Here is a 22291-nt window from a genome sequence, read left to right on the forward strand (position 1 = left end):
TCACAGATAGATTCTGAAATAAGAATTTGAGGAGTAACTGTGTAAGCATTTTTTTCTATTTGTAGTTATGCTAATGAAAATCAATGTAAAAATGTTTTGATGTACCTAATACTGAGTTCACTTGCTAAAAATGTGCCATTGTTTGTCAAAATGCAAGGTGAATTGGATCAAGGGGATCCTTTGAGTACTCTGAGCTGTTCCACTATGTGGTTCTGTAAACTCTTTACCAGCATGAATGGGAGAATGTGGTACAAAGAGAAACTGGAAATTCAGAAACCGTAATTGAGAAAAAGTTCTGTTTGACTTTCATTCAAGTCTAACAACTGAGTTAGAATGCCTGACAGACTTTGGAGAGAAACAGCTGTAAGACTTAAATTAGGCATACGCAGCAAGTGATCTTAGCATAGACCCGTGCATTCTAAGGGGTGATGAGATAAATTGATCAAGTCCTCCCAACAACAGAAGCTCTGCAAGCTGATAAAAGAGCTTCATGGGATGCCAGGTATACTATGTCTAGAATTTCACATCTGCAAGTTACAAAATAGATTGTTGGTAAATTTTTCAACAGTCAGACATGCAGGCTTTGTGTGCTAGAATTTTTGTTTGTGCATCACCAGTAAGGAAGAAATGGGAGCCAGAACGTTATTAACAACTTGCTGAGCTTTCCTGGGGCAGAATCTTTTTTTTCTTTTTTTTTTTTTTCCTTGGGAATACTTAATCTTTTTAGCCTAATATGGTCAGAAATATATATATATATATTTTTAATATCATCCCTATTATTATCAGTTGTGAGTCAGAACACACAGAAAAAGGCATAATTTTCTGGATAGGATTCACACTTACACAATTCTTCCAGATTAGAAATTAGCCTTAAAAAGTGTAAGTGGAGTTAACGTAATTGTTTATCTTAATAGATATTTCTAAGATGATGAAAATATATGAAAATATGAACATGAATTATGAAAATATTAAGTCTAATCTGAAATCTTAGGTAAATCTAAAACCTTCTATAGTCCGAACACAAGTGTTATCTGAAGAAACATAAAACTACAGATGTAGAGAAATTAGCACATTTATGTCTCTCTCCAGCCTGTTATATGCTCATCTTTTACTAGTCATTGAATGAATGATACTCATTTTCTAAGGATATAAATGCCTTTAATTCTCTTTAACCAACCACACTCAGGAAAGCTGTCACATTAAAATGTCTATTTCAGTTGATAGGACATTAGTTATGAGAAAAACTGTACTTCAGTACTTTTTTTGTTGTCTGGTATGATATACATTTAAACATACAGGCACATATAAAGAATTTATTTTTAAAAGAGGAGAAATATCTCAATCTTACCAAATAAAAATATCAGGGATTTTTGAAATGATGTATTTTTTAAATTATTCTTATATTCTACTAGTTTTTTTCCAAATAACTGAAATTTCCTCTGAGGAACTATTCCTTATGAATATCTCGCCTCCTGCTCACTGCTATTTTTTACTGTACTGAACTAGATGCACAACTTTATTAGTGATATTCATTGCAATTTTAGTATAAACACCATTTGAATGCTATCTCAGTGATTGAATGTTAAGTAAAGCACTGATATTTTTTAACCACATCAACTGTATATAAAAATATTCAATGCAACCCCAATTACCTTATTTGACAGAAGTTTTCTGAGGTATGGAGAAGTTTCAGACTGTTAAAATGGCTGAGAGGAAATAAAAAAAGCACTCAGAGCAACCTAGACCCAAATGCCATTTCTCAGGTCACTTGAGGAGTTCAGCAGCCAGTCTGTGCTGTTGAGAATAGCTTCTGCATCCCAAGAAAGACTGGCTCATATCTATATTGTGTGCTGTCTACTATTTTGTAATGGTAGAATCTTTTAGCTATTGTATTGTCATGATGTCCAGCTTAGTTTTTTTTTATTTTTACTTTTTAATTTTTATTTTTATTTTTTTTAATTTTTACCTTTTGGCTTCCCTGTTATACATTTCATTTTTCTATTCATTGCTTACCAATGACTATTCTTCATTTTGTAGTTGGCTTTAATGCAGACAGTGTTTCAGGTATTTCTTTTGTTGTTTGCCCATTTGTTTATGCGCTTGTTCTATAGCTGCCAAGATTGGAGCTACAACCATGCTCTGACAGGTTCTTGTACAGTTGTCTCCCATGCAAGGTAATCTTGAGAAACATCAACAAACAGTCTTGGTTTCCTGTAAGGCAAGTTCTTTATGATGTATTAAGTATAATGAAAGAAATGTGATGGAGCCTGGATGACCAATCTAGGCAATGATATAGAGTGTGTGGTGGTGCCTAGAGATGAGTGGGATAAGAGGAATGGGGGCAATGGAGTCATTTAGGGAATTCCAGATTTACCTCAGTTGCATTCCTATCAGCTGTAGTCGTCCCAAAATATAGACTGCCTACGTATTTCTGGAAAGGAGAGACATAGTTTTCCACTCCAGAAGAAATCTTAGCAATTATTTTGTATAAGTGCATTGTAAGAAATAAGGGGAACAATCTGTGAACAAACTGAGAAGAAATACAGCCTAATAACTAAAATGTGAAGAGGCCCTAGGATCTACTTGCTATCATTTGAAAATAAGGCTTGTATTTCTAAGTTGCTCTAGAAGGAACTGTAATATATTACTGTGTTATTCTATCAGTAGGCACTTGTATGACAAAATAAAGTGAGGAATAGAAACAAAGTCCTTTGGAATATAAATCTAATTCTGAGTAATAGGTATTAGAATTTTGTCTCTAGTTATGAATATCCTACCCAAAGATTTATTCCATTTACCTTGAGGTGACTGGTACTCATCTCTATTAAAAAAAAAAAAAAAAAGTGCAGACCTAGAGAGATTGCTGATTTGAGGCATGAAAGGGGTAAAGTATGAAATCGTATTTTTTTCCTTAAATTACCAGTGTCATAATTTCAGTATATGCTGAGATGATAAGACAGGTGAATTTGAAGAAATTATTTACAAAAACTGCAAAAGAAAAAAAAAATCTTCAAGTAAAGTATGGAACACATGCTTACTTATTATGTTTATCTGGGCATGGAATTGCTCTTGTGAATGTTCACTTGCATTCTGAATGTTATTTTTGTTTACCAGTATGTTACACTCTGTACACTAGTGACTAATATATGCACTTGCAAATAAAAATATTTACATATAGTACTTTATATTACTATCATATAATATTTATTGCTTTCTTCACTCAAGGAAGAGTTTTAAATTCAATATAAGTCCATAAAATACTATACATTTTTGTATTATTTTCTTTTGGCTTTAGTTTTATAGAGGACGTTAAAGGAGAAATAAATCCAAAATATTCTTAAATACTTTCTAGTTAAAATGACACAGGACTTAGTTATGGCAGTATAATCAAATCTTTTAACAGTAATTTATAATGTACTATTAGTACTGTGGAACATTCTAACTTGTGTATAAAGTGTAAGAACATGGAGGGGAATTCATACTTCAGATTTGTATTCATTTTTCACAATGTCAACTCAACCTGGCCGCTGGAGTGAAATGGAACAATAAACTCTTACAAATACAACAACAGAAAGAGTAGGACTAAGGAGAATCTCCATTCTTTACGGGGAGCGTGACAACTGAGGATAAGGAAAAGACAGAGGTTCTGAATGCCTTCTTTACATTTGTCTTTAAAAGTCAGACCAGTTATCATCAGGGTACTCCATTCTCTGAGTGTAAACAGAACCCCCTGTGATTCAGGAGGACTCTACTAATCCAGCTGGACTGTCACAAGTCCATGGGGTCAGATGAGATTCATCTGAGAGTGCTGAGGGAACTGGTGGGAGTGATAGCCGAGTCACTTTCCATGACCTATTAGCACTCCTTGTTGATTGTTGAAGTCCCAGAAGACTGGAGACATGCCAGTGTGACTCCCATCTACAAGAAGGGCTGTAAGGAGGACCAGGGGAACTACAGGCCTCTTAGCCTGACCACAGTGCCAGGGAAGATTATGGAGCAGATTGTCTTGAGGGAGATCACATGCAATACAACCGGGGAATCAGTGCTAGCCAGCGTGGGTTCACGAAGGGCAGGTCCTGCTTGACCAACCTGATCGCCTTCTATGATCTAGTGATCCGTCTGGTGGATGAGAGAAAGGCTGTTGATGTAGTCTACCTAGACTTCAGCAAAGCCTTTGACATTGTCTCCCACAGTATTATCCTGCAGAAGCTGGCAGCCTGGGGCTTGGACAGGGCTTGGACTCTCTCAGCTGGATAAGGAAGTGGCTAGAGGGCCGGGCCCAGAGAGTGATGGAGAATAGAGTTAAATTCAGCTGGTGACTGGTCATGAGTGGTGTTCCCCAGGGGTTGGTGCTAGGGCGCTTTCTTTTCATTATCTTTATTGATGACCTGGATGAGGGAACTGAGTGTATCCTCAGTAAGTTTGCAGATGACACGAAATTGGCTGGAAGTGTTGATCTGCCTGAGGGGTAGTAAGGCCCTATAGAGGGATCTGGACAAGCTGAATAGTTGGGCTGAAGCCAATGGGATGAGGTTCAACGAGACCAACTGCTGGGTCCTGCACTTTGGCCACAACAACCCCAGGCGATGCAACAGGCCTGGGGCAGAGTGGCTGGAACTGTGTAGAGGAAATGGACCTGGGGATATTGATTGATGCTTGGCTGAACATGAGCCAGCAGTGTGCCCAGGTGGCCAAGAAGACCAACAGCATCCTGGCTTGCATCAGAAACAGTGTTGCCAGCTGAAACAGGGAAGTAATTGTCCCCTGCACTCAGCGCTGGTGAGGCTGCCCCTTCAGTACTGTGTCCAGTTTTGTGCCCCTCACTGCAAGAAAGACATTGAGGCCCTGGAGCGTGTTCAAAGAAGGGTGATAAAGCTGGTGAGGCGTCTGGAGTACAGGTCTTACGAGGAGTGGCTGAAGGAGCTGGGATTGTTCAGTCTGGAGAAGAGGCTCAAGGGAGACCTCATTGCACTCTATAACTACCTGGAGGGACGCTGTAGCGAGCAGGAGATTGGCCTCTTCTCTTGTGTAACTAGTGATAGAACTACAGGGAATGACTTTGAGCTCCACCAGGGGAGATTCAGGCTGGACATTAGGAAATACTTCTCTGACAGAGTGGTCAGGTGCTGGAATGGGCTGCTCAGGAAGGTGGTGGAGTTGCCGACCATGAAGGTGTTCAAGGAATGTTTGGATGTTGTGTTGAGGGACATAGTGTAGTGACAAGTATTGATGATAAGTGGATGGTTGGACTGGATGATCTTGTAGGTCTTTTCCAACCTTGGTATTTTTGTGATTGTGTGATGTCAGGCAGGTATCTCAGCTCCCAGTATTGCTGATGGAGAACTGATGTATGATTCACTGACACACACACAATTATCTGAATTGTCTGAATCTTTTTGGGATTTAGCATACTCATGACTATCCAACCTAGCCACTAGCTGTCAAACCAGACAGCTTCCTTTTAAGAGAGCCTCTGGAATTTCATATAAATCCTTTATCATTGTCAGCAGTTTACGAGCAGTTTCAGCCCATTCCATGACTAGCAGAGCAGAGGGATTTGTGAATCCACACCTCCAGAAAAGGGAAACGGAGGACCCTGAATAATTAAAAACAGCAGCAATGATCTGAGGAGAAACAAACTAATTTACTAAATTTGGAATTGGAATGAAAGATAGCACGCTAGAATACATCATAATATAATTAGAATTGGAGCTAATAAATCAAATAAAATGAGAGTGTCCGAAATGTGGAAAGGCCTTACCATAATGCTGAGATGAGACATGCCATCGGGTTGATCAGCAGGGAGGAGAGGCTGATGATTGAAAAGAGGTACATTGGATGATATCTGTTACCCATGAGCAGAAATGATAACAGTACAGCAAAGTTTTCCGGGGAATGTAGTTCTTCTTCTCTTCCAGATGGTGCCCCGAACTGGAGCATTAACTCTTTAACTCCCAGTGCACTACATGATGTTATGATGTGTAATACCAATAATCAAAAATCATAAAACATGACAATCATATATATCAGTTTCACATATATCCAAGGATGCCTTGGATGTTTGAGGAAATCTCAGATGCAATGCATCAGACTCTTTAGGGAAGGTGCATTTCTTTCTTAGGTGCCTGCTTTATTATATAGACATATAAGCTGGGATATTTTAACATAGCACTGAATCCAAGCCTTTTTGTTATCTGCAGATAGAATGCAATTATATGCATTTATGCATATGTAGTGAAGTGCATATATATGTATATCTATTTTCTGTGTTAGGAAAGGTCATCCCTACCAGTAGTAGATGAGTTTACACTCTGGGGTGTTTTGTTCATTTTCCTTTTTGGAGAAAGAGAGAAGATTTTCTGTTTTACATATTCTTACTTGAAAATAGGACTTTAAACATAAAACTCATAAAGTGCTAAGCAATTATTTCTTGATATCACTTTTACAGAAGGTTATGGTTAGCAGCATAAAGTTCATGTGGAGTCCAGTTTATCCAGCGGTTGGACTTCTTCAGTAATAAGACAGTGCAAAAGACTTTACTGTCAGCAAGTTCTCACAGAAACTACAGAAATGGGAAGAATAACAAATAGTTGTTAGTAGTATTCATAAGATGGAGAAATCTGATAAAAACTTAATGAAGTTCAACAAAAGGAAATGCTAGTCCCTCATCTAGGAATGAATAACCCATGTATTTGTTGTACACTGATGCTGACTGGCTGGAAAGCAGCTTCATGAAGGACCTGAGAAAACACGTTGAACATGACCTAGCAACGTGGCCTGGCAGTAAAAACAACCAAAAGCCTCCTACACTGAATTACGAAAAACATTGGTAGCAGGTCAAAGGAGATGATCTCTACTGAGCACTGAAGAGTCTACATCTGCAGTGCTGTATCCAAGTTTGCGTTTCCCAGGGGAAGAGAGGCATGGATATGCTGGAGTGAGTTCTGCAATGAATTGTTAAGATTTTTAAAAGATAGAAACACTTTTCATGCAAGGAGAGGCTGAGGGAGCTGGGACTGTTGAGGCTGAGGAAGAAAAGCCTCACGGTGTTCTTACCTGATATAACGTATAAATACCTTAATATGAAGTGCAAAGAAAATGGGCCAGACCTCTTAGTGGTGCTTAGTGACAGGACAAGAGGCAATAGACAAGGCTGAAATGCAATAGCATTGAATGTAACATTTAAATGTAAAACAATCAAGAAAACATTTTTGCTGCGATGGTTTTAGCAATGGAACAAATGGCTCAAAAGTACAGTAGAATCTTCATTTTCAGAGACATTTAAGTATCAACTGGATTCTCTTGAGCAGAATCTCTACAAAATAACTCTAGAGTTTTCTCCAGATTATCTTCATGGCTCCCTTCCACAATTCTGTCTATCTGTCATTCTGTGATCTTTTTGTAGAATTTACTTTTAAGAGAAAGATTTTCATAGTCAACTTGTTTTTGACATAAAATATTGTTAAAGGAAACGTGATTGTTCATGACGATACAGGTGTAAAAAACTTACAAAAATATTATACAAACAACTTTGTTGATATTCAGGCCTAAAATCAGATAAACTGATGTTGCACAAGCTGTCATACATTTTACTAATCCTTTATTACAGAACTGTGAATGGGGATAAACAAATGGCAGTAAGACATACATTACAAGACAGAGGAAAACAGTTACCAGAGATTGAGAAATAGTGTTACCAAACTAATCAGCATAAATGTCATATAATCCACTATTGTTGTACAGCCTGCTCCAGTTGTATGTAAAGTGCTGGCATTGATGGTTTGATGGATTTGCTTTATGTCACTGAGGTTCGTCTTATCTGGCATCCCTATTGAGACAAATAAGAAAAAACATTATGATGCATGCCTCTGTCAGTTCTGGCAACATGTTACAGCTAGAAAATGTGTGTGTTTCTTCAGCACATGTACTGTCACTGTTCAGCGTCTGATTCTCAAGTTTCTGCCAAATTAAAAATCCTTTATGATTGCATCTACAAAGACACAATAAAGTATATGACTATTAATCATTGAAGATATGTCAAAGGTCCACCAGCTATGAACAAAGAATTTCTTGTACAAGATTCTCAACAAACATTTTCAAACCAAGATGAACAGTTTTGCAAGTTGCACAACAATTCACTACTTACATATTTCTAGGGTTTGAAGGGATAATAAAATAATTTCACATGACATTGGTTCTATCTAGATCACAATGTTTTTCCAAATTAACATATACCTGATGCAAGAGGTACAGTAAATTATGTTTGTTGCTATATAAAAACCTCCCTTTTTGTGCAATTTTCCTGACTTCAGATAGGATTTTTTTTACTTTTTACTTTTTTTTTTTTTTTTTTTCTGGGCAGAATAGTTTTACTTTTCGGACCAGGATAAAAAATTATCCAACTCAAAAGAGTGCTTTATATGGAACAAGGACATAATCATCCATTGTATTTCCTGTACCTGTTTAAACAATCAAAAACCAAAAGTCTTGGAGACACATCTAAATTTGGAAGTTTTATAAGGTCCTTACATTTGCTATTCATACTGTTAGACTATCTTACCCTATATAAAAATTTGTGGCATGCCACTATCAGTCAAAATTAACAAGTCTAAAGACGGTGTTATTACACGCAACAAATACTGACATTGTAATTACATTCATATAAAGCAATGTCGATATTTCTGTAATTAGGTCAATACATATATAATTAAGTAGGTAAACTCTACTATTGGAATGAAGCTCATCACTACTGAGCTGATATATAATTTACAGTCTAAGTTCTTGCATTCATTGTTTAGGTACTTCTTTCCTTTGTATCATTTGTAAAGATGAGTAAACTAGGAAACATCTTTTTGTTTTTGGGCTGTGATGAATTATAAATATTTTAGTCATGGTGTTGTCCTCTGTTAAGCTAATTTAACAGAAGCTACAGAGAATCATCATTTTTGATAGGAACAACTTTTTCATTGCTTGAGTTATAAATACTCTTTTTTTCTAAAGGCAGCTTGAAAGCTGCTCTTTGTGAACCTGCTATATATACCCAAATATCCTCCTATCCTTCCTGTAGCTTTGAAAAAATACATTAAAGGAAGAGTCAGTTAAAGTCAATCATGTTGCCTGAAGAATCTGCTAGGATGAATTTATCTTCTTTGTAGCTGTAGTCAGACAGGAAAATAGACTGCTATTTTGTGGATTTATCGATCCAGAGCTCTTACTTGGAATTTGTGAAAATTAGCTATTTCAGTACAATGCAAGTAGACATACAAGGAGGAAGAGAAACAATAAAGGCTAGCAAGAAGAGAAGAAATTTCTCCTTATCATGCACATTTAGTAGCAGTCTGTCTAGAAAAAGATGAGGCACTCAGTGCTTCACTGAATGGATGTTTGGTGGATCACCAAAGAGCATAGATCAAAGGGTTTTTTTTCCAAGGCAATTTTGGAAGTAGAACTAAAACAGTTTTTACTCATGCACTTTCATCTCTTAAAATTAAAAAAAAAAATCTTTATTTAATAAACAATTCAATTCCTAGACTATACTTATTTAAATAATAGTAATTATTATTGTAGTATTTAAATAAACATTTTATCCATTAAACATTCAGATTCAGACACTTAAAACATCTTTCAGATATCATAATCAGTCATGGAAGTGATCCTTCCCTTTAAATGAGTTTAACACTCCTAATTCATAGAAAACTTGCAGTAATAACTCTACAAATATTCGTAGCAAAAAATAAATAAATAAATAAAATCAAAATGTAGGAGGAAACTCTTCTGTTTTTACTCTCCCCAGTTGATAAAATAACTGAATAATTTATAGACTAAGGCAAAAAAAAAAAAAAAAGAACAACAACAAAGAGATTAAGAAGAATGAAGGAACAGTGGTGTCAGAGTAACGGGTTCAGAAATTAACAGATAGCAAGAGCTAAGACAAAGTTATTGAGTCAAGAAAACATCACCACTGACGAATATCAGCTAAATATGAGAAAATGTATTGGTAAATTTTCAGAAATAAATAAATAAATAAATAAATAAGGACTTTTCATTAGCATTCCACAAACTAAAAAGGGACAGAAGTTGCTAAACATTTTCTTGACTTCAACCAGCTGAAACTTTTGAGCTCCTAAGAGATGTCTCCTCCCTTTCTTTTCCAAGTTTTATTCCTAAATATACAATATCAAGAAAATTTTCAAATTGTATTTACATTATCTACAGATTTATATTCAAATGCCTCATGCATGCTTCAGTTTTTACATACTGGTTGCTGTTGCAATTTTCATTTCTTGCTTTGAAATATAAATTCCTTTACTGAATAGTCACTAGGTAAGTAAAACTCACTAATTCATTATATACCAGGTTCTTTCCCAAACAGTGCTTTTAAATCATTCATCTTAAAAAGCATCACAAAATTCTTAACAGTATCTAGTTCTTTGAAAGAAAAGTACAAACAATAGATTATTACAAGTTATATTCAGAGACTACTCCACAGGAAATTCATGTGATATTTTCCATTAAGTCTCAATGAGGGGAGAAAAACGTATCTCAGAAAAACAGTATTATGAAGGATATCTGGCAAACAATTAATTTCTTGATGTTGTTTTCATATTTTTATGACTATATATATCTATACTTGCTGAAACTAATGTTTTATACTTTAAAAAGAAAGTGTGCACCATATTACACATGGAGATGTCTTTATTATAGCACACTTGTAACGCATGTATTCACACTCTTCAAGTACTGCAGGTGTTTTTTATAATGTAGTGCATGGTTTGCCTTCTCCACTGAACAGAAAATGAAATGAAAAAGGCTGGAGGGCTGGACTGGGTTTTCTCAAAGGTCCATTCTGACCTTGGCTATTCCATGATTCTTAAGCATTAAATGTTTCACAACTCAGCAATAATAATAAAACAAACAAATAAACCACAACAAAAAGTGGCTTTCAGTAACAAGTAATACAGAAGAAGGAACATACATTACTTTACTGTTCTTTGACTGAATTGATTTAGAAGAGGTGAAATGTGATGTAAGAGATATCTGAGAATTAAACCAGAAATTAACACAATGGAAGATGTGTCTTTTTTATTTTCTTTAGCTTCCATTTATTAAAGAAGAAATTGACAACTATCTAAAAAGGCTAAATAAATGTTAACACTCTCAAACATTTTTCCAGTGGAGCTTTGTTGGGTTTTAGGCTTTGATTTTAAAGAAAAATAAATTATCTAGCAGTGCACATCAGTTTGCCTTATCTGAATTATAAATCAATTTACTCAGCTGAACTTCTTAATACTTCAAGATTGCTTTTCAGCTAAGCCCTGTTTACTTCAAGGTTCATGAGAAAAGGGCATAATGAGTCAAAATGATTTAGATGAATAAAGGCTTTTGCTTTATGGAATCTACTGCTATGAGGTCTGCTCCAAAAGTAATGCCTCCTATTTTATTATGCTGGCCCACAACATCAGAGATGGACTTTGGCAGTATGGCAGTAGAACAGGCATGTCCAACCTGTGTCTTGTGGATAGCATGAGGCCCAGCATGGCTTGCAGTGCAGCCCTGACTGAGCTCTTCCTTGCAGAGTGACCCCAGGCATTTACCTATCACTAAGCAACAACCAACCTGTCACTGCACTATTAACACAGTGTCAACTGGAACCACGTCATGGTGAAGCAGTGCTGTGTAGTGCTGACTAAAATGATGGCAAATACTTGTATGCATTTTGATACACTGGCTAAACACGGTGCTCTGGAGAATGAAGAATACGCAGCTGTGCTTTTCAGATTGATAAAGCAGTTTGAGAATAATTTCAAGACTGCAAAAAAAATCATCAATTTATGTTTGCGACAGCACATTCAGTTTATATATACACGTTACCTGCAAATTTTCAAATGGAATGTATAGAGATGCAATTAGATATTCAACTCAAAAATCTGAACATGTATTTTTACCAGAATTTCATGAGACCTGTCTTACCAGAGAAACTATCTACACCAACACACGCAGCATGGGCAACAAGAGTTGGAAGTGATTGTGCACCAGGCTAACTACGACCTAATTGCCATTACCATTGGTGAGACCACTCCCACGACTGGAGTGCTGTGATAGATGGCTGCAAGCCCTTCAGAAGGGATAGACGAGAAAGGAAGGGTGACGGAGTGGCCTTTTGTATTAAAGACTGTTTTGATGTTAAAGAGCTTGGGGTTGAGAATGATAGAGTGGAGTGTCTAGGGGTAAGGTCTGGGGGGAAGGCCTGTAGGGGTGACATCTTGGTGGGGGTCTGTTTTAGACTGCCTAATCAGGATGAAGAGATGGATGCGGCGTTCTGTGAGCAACTTGTGGAAATAGTGCATTTGCCAGCACTTGTTCTTGTGGGAAACTTAAATTTCCCTGATATATGTTGGAAATATAATACAGTGCAGAGAAAGCAGTCCAAGAGGTTTCTAGACTGTGTGGAAGATAGCTTCCTTAGGCAGCTGGTAGGTGAGCCTACCGGGGGTGGTGCCTTGCTAGACCTGCTCTTCACTAACGGAAAAGGACTGGTGGGAGATGTGAAGGCTGGGGACTGTCTTGGACAGAGCAATCATGAAATTATAGAAATCTCTATTCTTGGCGGTCAGAAGGTTGACTAGCAAAACTGCTATCTTGAAAGTCAAGAGGGTGAACTTTGACTGTTCAGGATGCTTGTAGCACGGGTCCCTTGCGAGTCTCTCCTTAAGGGTAAAGGGATCCAGGAAGCCTGGATGCTCCTCAAGATGGAAATCTTAAAGGTGCAGGAACACGTTGTCCCTAAATGCTGTAAGGTGAGATGTAGGGGAAGAAGATCAGTGTGGATGAATTGGGAACTATTGTTGAAACTCTGGAAGAAAAAGTGAGTCTATGTTCTCTGGAAGAAGGAACAGGCTGTTTGGAAAGACTACAAGGAAGTTGCTAAGGTATGCAAGAAGGAAGTTAGGATGGCAAAAGTGCAACTTGGAACTCAGATTGGACACTATAGTAAAGGAGAATAAGAAATTCTTTTATAAATATGTCAATGGTAAGAGAAGAACCAGGGAGAATTTCTGTCCTTTACTTGATGCAGCGTGGAATGTGACTGCTAAGGATAAGGAGAAGGCTGATGTCCTCAACACTTTCTTTACAGGTGCTGAGGGAGTTGGTGGGGTGATTGCTGAACCACTCTCAACCATCCACCAGTACTCCTGGTTATCTGGAGAGGTCCCAGGGGATTGGAGGCTTGCCGATGTGACTCCCATTCCAAGAAGGGCCATCAGGAGGATCCAGGGAACTATAGGCCTGTCAGCCTGACCTCAGTACCAGGGAAAGTTATGGAGCAAATCATTTTGGAAGAGATCACATGGCTTGTGCGTGGTGTCCAGGGAATCAGGCCCAGCCAGCATGGGTTTGTGAAAGTCAGGTCATGCTTGACCAACCTCATCTCCTTCTACGACGGGGTGACCAGACTGGTAGATGAGGGAAAGGCTGTTGATGTAGTTTATCTAGACTTCTGCAAAGCCTTTGACATGGTCTCTCACAGGATTCTTCTGGGGAAACTGGCTGCCCGTGACCTGGACAGGTATACTCTTTTTAGGTAAGGAACCGGCTAGAGGGCGGTGTCCAGTGGGTAGTGGTGAATGGAGTTAAGTCCAGCTGGCAACCAGTTACAAGTGCTGTCCCCAGAGGCCAGTACTGGGCCCATCTTGTTTAATATCTTGATTGATGACCTAGATGAAGGGATTGAGTGCACCATCAGTAAGTTTGCAGATGACATCAAGTTAGGAGGTGGTGTCGATCTGCCTGAGGGTAGGGAGGGCCTTCAGCAAGTTTTAGATAAGTTGGATCACTGAGCTGAGGTGTATGTGATGAGGTTCAACAAGGCCAAGTGTCGGGTCCTGCACTTTGGGCACAACAACCCCATGCAGTGCTACAGGCTTGGGGATGAGTGGCTGGATGATTGTGAAGAAGAGAGGGACCTGGGAAGGTTGACTGATGTTCAGCTGAACATGAACCGTGTGCCCAGGTGGCTAAGAGGGTCAGTGGCATCCTGGCCTGCATTAGAAACAGTGTGGCCAGCAGGAGCAGGGAGGTGACCATCCCCCTCTACTCAGCACTGGTGAGGCCGCACCTCGAGTACTGTGTTCAGTTTTGGGCCCCTCACTGCAGGGAAGATGTTGAGGTCCTGGAGCGTGTCCAGAGAAGGGCAACGAAACTGGTGTGGGGTCTGGAGCACAAGTCTTATGAAGAGCAGCTGAAGGAGCTGGGACTATTTACTCTGGAGAAGAGGAGGCTCAGGGGAGACCTCATTGCATTCTACAACTTCCTGAAGGGAGGTTGTGGTGAGGAGGGGTTTGGCCTCTTCTCCCAGGCAACAAACAGAACCCAAGGAAATGGCCACAAGTTGTACCAGAGGAGGTTTAGCTTAGAAATAAGGAAAAAATTTTCTCTCAGTGAGTGGTCAGGCACCGGAATGGCTGCCCAGGGAGGTGGTGGAGTTGCTGTACCTGGCAGTGTTCAAGAGACATCTGGATGAGGATTTATGAGATATGGTTTAGAGGCTTGTGGTTGCAATGCTAATGGGAGGATGGCTGGAATAGATGATCTTCTAGGTCCCTTCCCACCTTGAGATTCTATGATTCTATGATTCTATGAAAATTATCCTTCACAGTCACACCTTGTTCATGTCATTGTTTTTTGGCCATACGCATATTTGCGAACAGCTGGCAAGGATGAAATACAGGAAGAGTAAAATTGCATCAAAAATCTCTGATGAGCAGCTTGGGAGCTCACAAAGAATTGCAACTGTTCTATTGAACAAGACTGATGTGTTAGTTTCACAAAAAAAAAAGGTAAAATATCCGATTAGTTTTATGTTTTTGTTCCTCTCCCTTTCTAATATTTTAAAGAAAATGTTAAAATTTGAAAATGTTTTGTTACTTATATATTTTTAAGATATTGCATGTTTTACAAGGGTTGTTCTGAAAGTAATGCCTTCTATTTTATTATGTTTGCCCGTGTTTTCAGAGGCAGATGTTGGTGGTATGTTAAAAGAGACTTAACCTTCCTGCCAGTATCCCATTATATTTTGTTCCTGTGAGATCAATGGCAGCAGATGAGCAGTCTGACAAAATGGCGTCGGACATAGAAGCATGTATAAAACAAAAGTGTAATTGAATTTCTCTATGAGGAAATAACAGCACCCATTAACATTGATTGACTCTTGTTGAATGTTTACAGAGACTAAAGAATAAATATGAGCACAGTGTGGCAGTGGGTGCTGAGTTTCAGCAGTGGCAACAGTGACAAATGTGTCACCTCTGCTAATACAGATTATTATGAGAGTAGCATGCAAACTCTTGTTCATTGCTGGTGAAAATGCACAGCTTATGGTGGTAAGTATGTTGAAAAAGACTGTTTTGTAGATTAAAATTTGTCCAAATACTGTTATTTTGCACTTTGCATTGATTGTACTTTGCATGGAAATAAATATGAGGCATTACTTCTGAAGCAAGTGATGTGTGTGTGTGTGTGTGTGTGCGTGTGGCCAAAGACAGTCCTCTTTACTCAGCTTGGCCTAAGCAAGCCAAAAGGTTGGACACCCATGTAGTAGAGGTTGAACCTTCCTACCAATATTCTGTTAAATATTGTTGCTGTGTGACAGATGGCAGCAGAGGCAGTCTGATTGAACACTGTCTAACATGGGAGTCTGTATGAATTAAAGGTCTGTCATTGAATTCCTCCATATGGAAAAAATGGCACCTACTGACCTTCATCGACACTTGCTGAATGTTTATGGAGACCAAAGAGTGAATGTGAGCACAATGAGTTAGTGGGTGGTGTTTTTCAGAAACAGTGTCATCATTTCAGTCATGATGACTGACTTCTACTGATGAATATTTTTATGAGCATGAAGGTTCTTGTTCACTGCTGGCAAAAATACATAGCCAGTGGTAGTGACTATGTTGGAAAATAGAATTTTTTAGCTGAGAATTTGCTCTGTCAAATAGAGTTATTGTGCTCTCTGTATTGATTGTAGTTTGTATGGAAATAAATAGGAGGAATTATTTTCGGAGCAAACTATGTACATGAATATTTATATCCTTGCTATCCCTATCAATTAAATTAATGAATTAGCATAGAAAACAGGGTTTTTGAATACAAAAATTATATGTTGTAAAATTATTTTCATTTATTTTCCCATTGTATCTTTCCATGAGGTCTGAATCCCAACAGGTTGCAAGTAACTGTAAGGTGAAAGAGAATAAAGATTCAAAACCAAAATACATAGATTTTTTTCTTAACAGTAAAGTCTCTATTTTACTATTTGAATCTGGCTGTGACAATTACTGGATTCTTTAGAAATGGGAGAAACATTACAATATAGTTTATAATTTAGATAACCAGAACATTGGGACCCCTAACTTCTGGTATTCAGCGATTAATGTGTGTCCTGGAGTGTAGGGGATTGATATTTATAATAATTATGAAATAGAGTGAATGATTTTCGAAATTCTCATAAATTCAAGCTACTTTCTCTACAGCCATTTTACTTTATGCAAGAAGAAAGGAAACCAAAACCAATGAAAAGGCCAAAAAAAAAAAAAAAAAAAGAAAAAACCCACATTTAAAATGTGCTTACATCTTCATAATTGCATGAGATCATTTTAAATATGAAGGCTAGGTTTTTTAATATACATCCATTTGAAAATTCAATAAAGCTTATGCAAAACTGCAGGCGAACTCATTTTTTAGCAGGGCAGAATCTCATCTCCTTTGCTTTAGTGGCTATAAGGGTCAGTCCGTGTCAGATATAGTGAGCTTATGAGTAGGCATCATCCCTAATGTGACAGAAGGTAGTGTTATTGTGATGTTAAGGAGTTTAAGAAGATAATGACAGACAATACTTAAGACATCATTTTTTCTTTTTTTTTTTCCTTTCTTTTTTTTTTTTTTTTTCCCCCAGTCTATTTTATAGATACTGATATTTTAGATGCTGAGTCTATTGCACTTAGCGTACATCTGCCCATCCAAAAGAAGCTTATTTCTTACAAAGCCCTGCAAGGCCATGTCCTGGTTTCAGCTGGTAGGTAGAGAGTTGGTATTTTTCTTCATAGTATCTGGTATGATGCTCTATTTTTGCTCATACAGTCTTGTCAGAGAGAGAGGGTGGGAGGCACAAGGAGCTGGAAGCGGAGAGAACCTGGATAACTGACCTAAGTTGGCCACAGATACCATATGACTTCATTTGATAAAAAATAAAAAACTTATGGGAGTTGAGTGGGGCAGGGATAGGAGGAATGTCCACTGCTCAGAGACTGGTTGATCATTGGTTAGCAGGTGGTGAACTTGTGCATCATTTGCTTTCTAAATATGTTATTATCATTACTATTATTATTTTCTTTTTCTCTTCCTTTTCTATCTTAGTAAATAGTTTATCAACCCATGAGTTCTACATTGTTTTTTTCCCATTTCTCTCAGTCCACTGGGAGAGGAGTGTGAGAGAGTGACTCTGTGATGCTTAGCTACCTGCTGAGTTAAACGACAACAGAATGTTCTGGATATATTAGAGTATCTTCAGTGGCGTTTGGCACTTCTGTATAGACAACTGAATCCTGTCCTGAATTAATGTTATTTATTGCAGCTCCTGCTATATTGGACATAGAGACATTAGTAAAAAATGAAGAAGGAAATGGAGTACTCAGATGTAGATATCGTTTCAGCATTAAGTTTGTCTGATGTTAAAGGGTAGGATGAAGAACTTCCACATTGGCATTAAAATCAGATTCCAGTGTTTTCAAACATTTCTGAGGATACAGAACTCCATGAAGGAGTTTCCTTCTGACATACAAAAAGAGTCACTGCAGCTGTATTTACACAGCTAAATATACATCCCAAAAGGAGATTGAGACAAGGTGGTGCTGGATGGCCTATGTCTACCACGCTGTGTAATAGCAATTCACAGAAGAAACTGCTGAGCAAACTTCCACTACACTCTGCAGTGTCCTGCATCACTTCTCAGCTGTACGAAGTGGTCATCTTGGCTCAAAGATCCAGTTACTATTTTGTTTGTTTTAGCTCAAAGTACCTGGGAGAGGGGAGAGAGGAGGGAGAAGGGGAGAAATAAAAAGAGGACTGTGCTGCAACAGGTGGTGTTTTTATAAAACAAATCTGACAGAGTATATTACAGTATCTGGGATATGATATCCAGGCATGGAAAAGTGGTTTGAAAGTGAAAAGGCTGTTGTTGAAGGACTTCGTAATGCAGAGGAGTCCAAACCTTTGCCTGTCTGGTTTGCACTGACTTCTGGAAGCAGTCCTTGGAAAGAATTATCCGTAGAACTTAAAGCTTATTTTGGAGAGATAGAGATGTTTTTTCTTAACACTAAACCATGCATGAACTAGCATTTATACTATGTAGACAGTGGAACTGAAATCAGGAGACAACTCAAAAACTAATTTATTTGGTAGTGTAGACACAACCAGTGAAATGACTAAAATTCAGAGAATTGCTTAGCATTACAGGAAGGTTCTGTACTTGCATAGAAATTCTATCAGCAATTTCTTACTATCCTCATACATTTCACCTCTGTCACTGGATGGCCATTTCTTTCAGTGAAATAGGTTTTCATGGCTGTTCTAAGAAAAGTATCTCAGAAACCTTTTTCAGATACCAAGTCAGGATCATGAGAATGAACACTAAAGGACTAAACCTTATCTATGAGCAACAATGTAAGATGGAAAAGTGAGATGATATATGCTTAGGAGCCAAGAAAACTGAAAATTTACATCTAACTGGCCTTCACATGGGGAATATCATCAGAATCAAATTTCTGTTTCCATATATAAAGTATGATGACAAACATTACATTTTTATCCTTTCTTAAGTAATCTGGATTTACTTTGACTATTAAGTGACAGAAATTTCCCCATTTTCCTAAGGGAAAATCCCCATATAATTTAGTACTCCTTAACAAGGTGCAGGTAAGACTTCTTTCAAACACATCGCCCTGAGCTGTTTCTAATTTTTTATCTGTCTATATACTAAACAATCTTACAAATCTTTTCCAGTCTAAACATTTCTATGATTTTGAGATTTTATAAACATAGATACTGTTCTGCAGAAAGTTTCTCCAGCTTTTGGTATTTAATCAGAGAAAATAATTTGATCAAAAATCCTCCTCTTTGATTTTATATATTTTAATTATCATAGTAACAGTACGCAAATCAATACAAGTAATAATTAAAAATGCTTGCTCAGAGAATATCAAGACACAAGTAGTGTCACCTACAAACAATAAATATTATTGCAGTCATTGTTAGAAAGCAATTAAGGCATCTGCCTAAGCATCAGCTAAGAGAATTCTGCATGGTTTATCATACACTAAGAAATGAGTGCAACATATCAAGTTTAACTGCACATGCTCTATAAAATCTGTACATAAGAGAAAGATAATGACCAATGATCATACAGTAAGTCATTTGGACTATAAGATCTGCAGACATTAAGTCTCTGGTTTAGTATTTGAAAGTCGTCATTTTAAGTTAACAGTGATACATTATATATTAATGAACTCAGTCTTTCCACTTATGAGTTAATCCAGCACATCAATGTAAATTAGATTAATTAATCACTCCAAATGTTTGTATTTTAAACTGCCCTTCTTCATTTTTGCTGTAAAGCATATTTAGTACAATTTCTGCAATTTAAGGCTTGGTGTTTTCAGCTATTTTCTCATGTCTACCAGGTGTAGAAATATAAATCCACCTGTTGTCATGTATTAGTGCATGCAAGATTCCCATAGTGAACAAATTAGGAGGGTTGAGTGATCAGATTTATGATTATTCTTATTGAGGTAGTTTTATTGCATCTTAAGGCAACTTTTAGAACTACTTCACTGTATGATCAGAAAAGTACTGTCAAGAGAAAGAAGAGTTTTGAAGCAATTATCTGGAAAAGGACTTGAGGTATCAGCTAACACTGATATCATAAAGCACTCAGAAAAAAGAGTGAGAAATATATATAATTTATTGTTGATTTCTGTCCTGAATCCACATCAAAAACTGAACTACCTGCAAAAAAGGAAATGTGGAGTGAAGAACACTGATGTCCCTGTGTCTATTCCCTCCATATAAATAAAAGGACAGATTTTCTAATTGTAAACAAGAAATCAAAACAGGTGCTACCCTTAATCACTGATTTATTTTCTTCCTTGGGACAACTTTAGTTTCCCAAGTTTTAGCTCAGTGATATGTTGAAAATGCATCAAAAGCATATGTCTCAAGAGTCTAGTTCCTGGTGTCCTTCAAAACAGTATTTTCTAATCAGTTTATTAGGAAGGAATGGAAAGGAGGGAGGAGAGGAGAGGAGAGGAGAGGAGAGGAGAGGAGAGGAGAGGAGAGGAGAGGAGAGGAGAGGGCATGGTTTAGTGAGAACTATTGGTGATGGGTGGATGGTTGGACTGGGTGATCCTGTGGGTCTTCTCCACCCTTGGTGATTCTATGATTCTATGATTCTATGTTGGTATTGTATCTCTCATAACTGTACCGTTTTCCTTCATGCTTCTCCTCATTCATGCACCTGCCTCACTCCTCTTTTGTTACAATAACAACTATGGGATTTGGAAAATATAGAAAGATTGTTCAGGCTAATTGCAGGGAGTTTCTGCTGCTACCTGTATACAGACACTGACTTGTACATGTTGGGTGGAGTACTCGCCAACTTGCTTTTTTGGAATAGTCTGTCCATGAATGACAATGGTCTAGGCATAATCACATATAACCATGAACTTCATTGTCCAGATTAAAAACAAACAAACAAAACAACAGATAAAATACCAGAAAGCTGAGGACAACAGTAAAAGAGCCTTCATTTATTGTGAAGGATTTACATGCAAATTTGAATTTTTCAAACATACATAAAAGAAAAATCCCACCTCCAGTTTTCTTTAGGCTGCATTTAAGTTTCCAGATGGAAGTCAACAGCAGATTATGAGGAACACAGTCCTCCCAAAGAAATGGAGGCATTTGAGATACCTGTTTGCACCCAATGTACAGTTAGGCAGTATTACTTTCCAGGAAAATCCAGTAATAGTTAAGAGAGAGACTAAAAACTTTCCAGACACTCACCTGAAAACTATTTTAAAACAGAAACAACAAAAAAAACTAAATTGTTTTTAAAAGAATTCTGGTCTTTCTTGAAAGAGATAATTCCTGAGGAATTCCTAAGGAAATGTACAGAAACGTGTAAAATTTGCAGTAATGGCTTTGCTTCCTGTTAAATTTTATCTGTGATAAACTTAGTTCTAATAAAGTTTCTTCTCAAAGGGGGAAAAAAATAGTGTGGCATTCATAATGCTTGAAAATATTGAATGGATATGCAAACATAATGAAGAAAATACTTAGATTGTTCTAAAAATAATTACTCCTATTTATTTCCATGAAACCTACAACAGTTACAAAAAGCACAAAACCAATATTGGATAGAGTTAATTCTTAGCTACAAAACACTGTTTTCCAACATAGTTATCATCATTAGCTATGCATTTTCACCAGCAAGAGCCTTTGGAAAGAAAATGAAAACTCTTTTCAGAATAATTTGTATGCCACTATAGTTTATATATCCCAACAGAGAAACGGCTCACTCACAGTTCCTGTAATAAATGTTGGCAACCATTCAATCAGCAATATTGTAAACACTACTTTCTCTCCATCCACAAGATACAGCTGTCTATAATAACTCCAAGACCCTTTTCTAAAAAACTTGCTTTATTAACAATTTGTATTTATACCACAGTCCATACTTAAGAACAATCCTCTCCTCTTACTTATTTATGTTCTACTTACATATATTACCACAATGGATCTTTCTCTCTCTCTCTATTTTATTTTCCAAAGTACTTGCAGACCTACAGTTTACAACTGAAAATTTAATAAAAATGTTCCTTATTCCACTATCATGAGTGGAAAATGATACCTTGGATAGACTTCTGTGATATCACACAATAAATATCTTTTCAGTCTAACACTAAGCCACAGTTCATTCTTTCCTAAAATAGTTTCCCAATTTTTATTTTTATTTTTATTTATTTTTATTTTTTTAAAATCTATGTTGCAACTGCTTAATCTGGACAGTATCTCCTTTAGTTGTTTATAAGACTGTCATGTGAGAATTTTCAAAGCCTTTCTAAAATAAAAATATATTGTAAACACTACTTTCCCTCCATCCACAAGATGCATTTAAATATAATGGATGTTTAGCTAGAGGTTTTGCCCATATGTATATTGTTGCTGTTAACAGAGTGAC

At 37.2% G+C, this 22291-nt stretch overlaps 1 protein-coding gene across 1 annotated transcript in view; it reads right to left on the reverse strand.

Moving 5' to 3' along the window:
* Nucleotides 1–6872: 6872 nt before the first annotated feature.
* Nucleotides 6873–22291, reverse strand: part of GPC5 (glypican 5) — a gene marked incomplete at its 5' end in the record, with an annotated part of 599166 nt that continues 583747 nt past the window's right edge. Inside the window, 2 exon segments of the mRNA XM_052664786.1 lie at nt 6873–6944; nt 7698–7828. Coding sequence (XP_052520746.1) covers nt 6873–6944; nt 7698–7828 — 203 coding nt within the window.

This window comes from Tympanuchus pallidicinctus, unplaced genomic scaffold (genome assembly GCF_026119805.1).
Source record: "Tympanuchus pallidicinctus isolate F22 unplaced genomic scaffold, pur_lepc_1.0 scaffold6, whole genome shotgun sequence".
NCBI lineage: Eukaryota > Metazoa > Chordata > Aves > Galliformes > Phasianidae > Tympanuchus > Tympanuchus pallidicinctus.